This window comes from Penaeus monodon, chromosome 20, assembly GCF_015228065.2.
Source record: "Penaeus monodon isolate SGIC_2016 chromosome 20, NSTDA_Pmon_1, whole genome shotgun sequence".
NCBI lineage: Eukaryota > Metazoa > Arthropoda > Malacostraca > Decapoda > Penaeidae > Penaeus > Penaeus monodon.
The window spans coordinates 37,216,584-37,216,797 of NC_051405.1; the positions used below are offsets into that span (position 1 = coordinate 37,216,584).

At 39.3% G+C, this 214-nt stretch overlaps 1 protein-coding gene across 1 annotated transcript in view; it reads left to right on the forward strand.

The window, feature by feature from the left end:
- Nucleotides 1–214, forward strand: part of LOC119585789 (calmodulin-binding transcription activator 1-like) — a gene marked incomplete at its 5' end in the record, with an annotated part of 96,684 nt that overhangs the window by 81,249 nt on the left and 15,221 nt on the right. Inside the window, 1 exon segment of the mRNA XM_037934507.1 lies at nucleotides 1–78. Within this exon segment, the coding sequence (XP_037790435.1) occupies nucleotides 1–78 (78 nt within the window).

Below are 214 nucleotides of genomic sequence, written 5' to 3' on the forward strand. Positions count from 1 at the left end.
AGGAGCTAATCCTAGCTTCACTATGGCAGGGATGGCTCACCAATCACCTGATGTGTTCCTTCGGCCTTCCCCGCGGAGGTGATTTGTGCCTTTAACATTTGTTTACTGCGGTTGATATGCTGGTCCTTGTTTTCATAAGACTCAGTTTTTAACTATATCCCTGTTTTTTCAGATAAAGAAACTAATTATGTTGTCTGATATAATATTAAAGTAA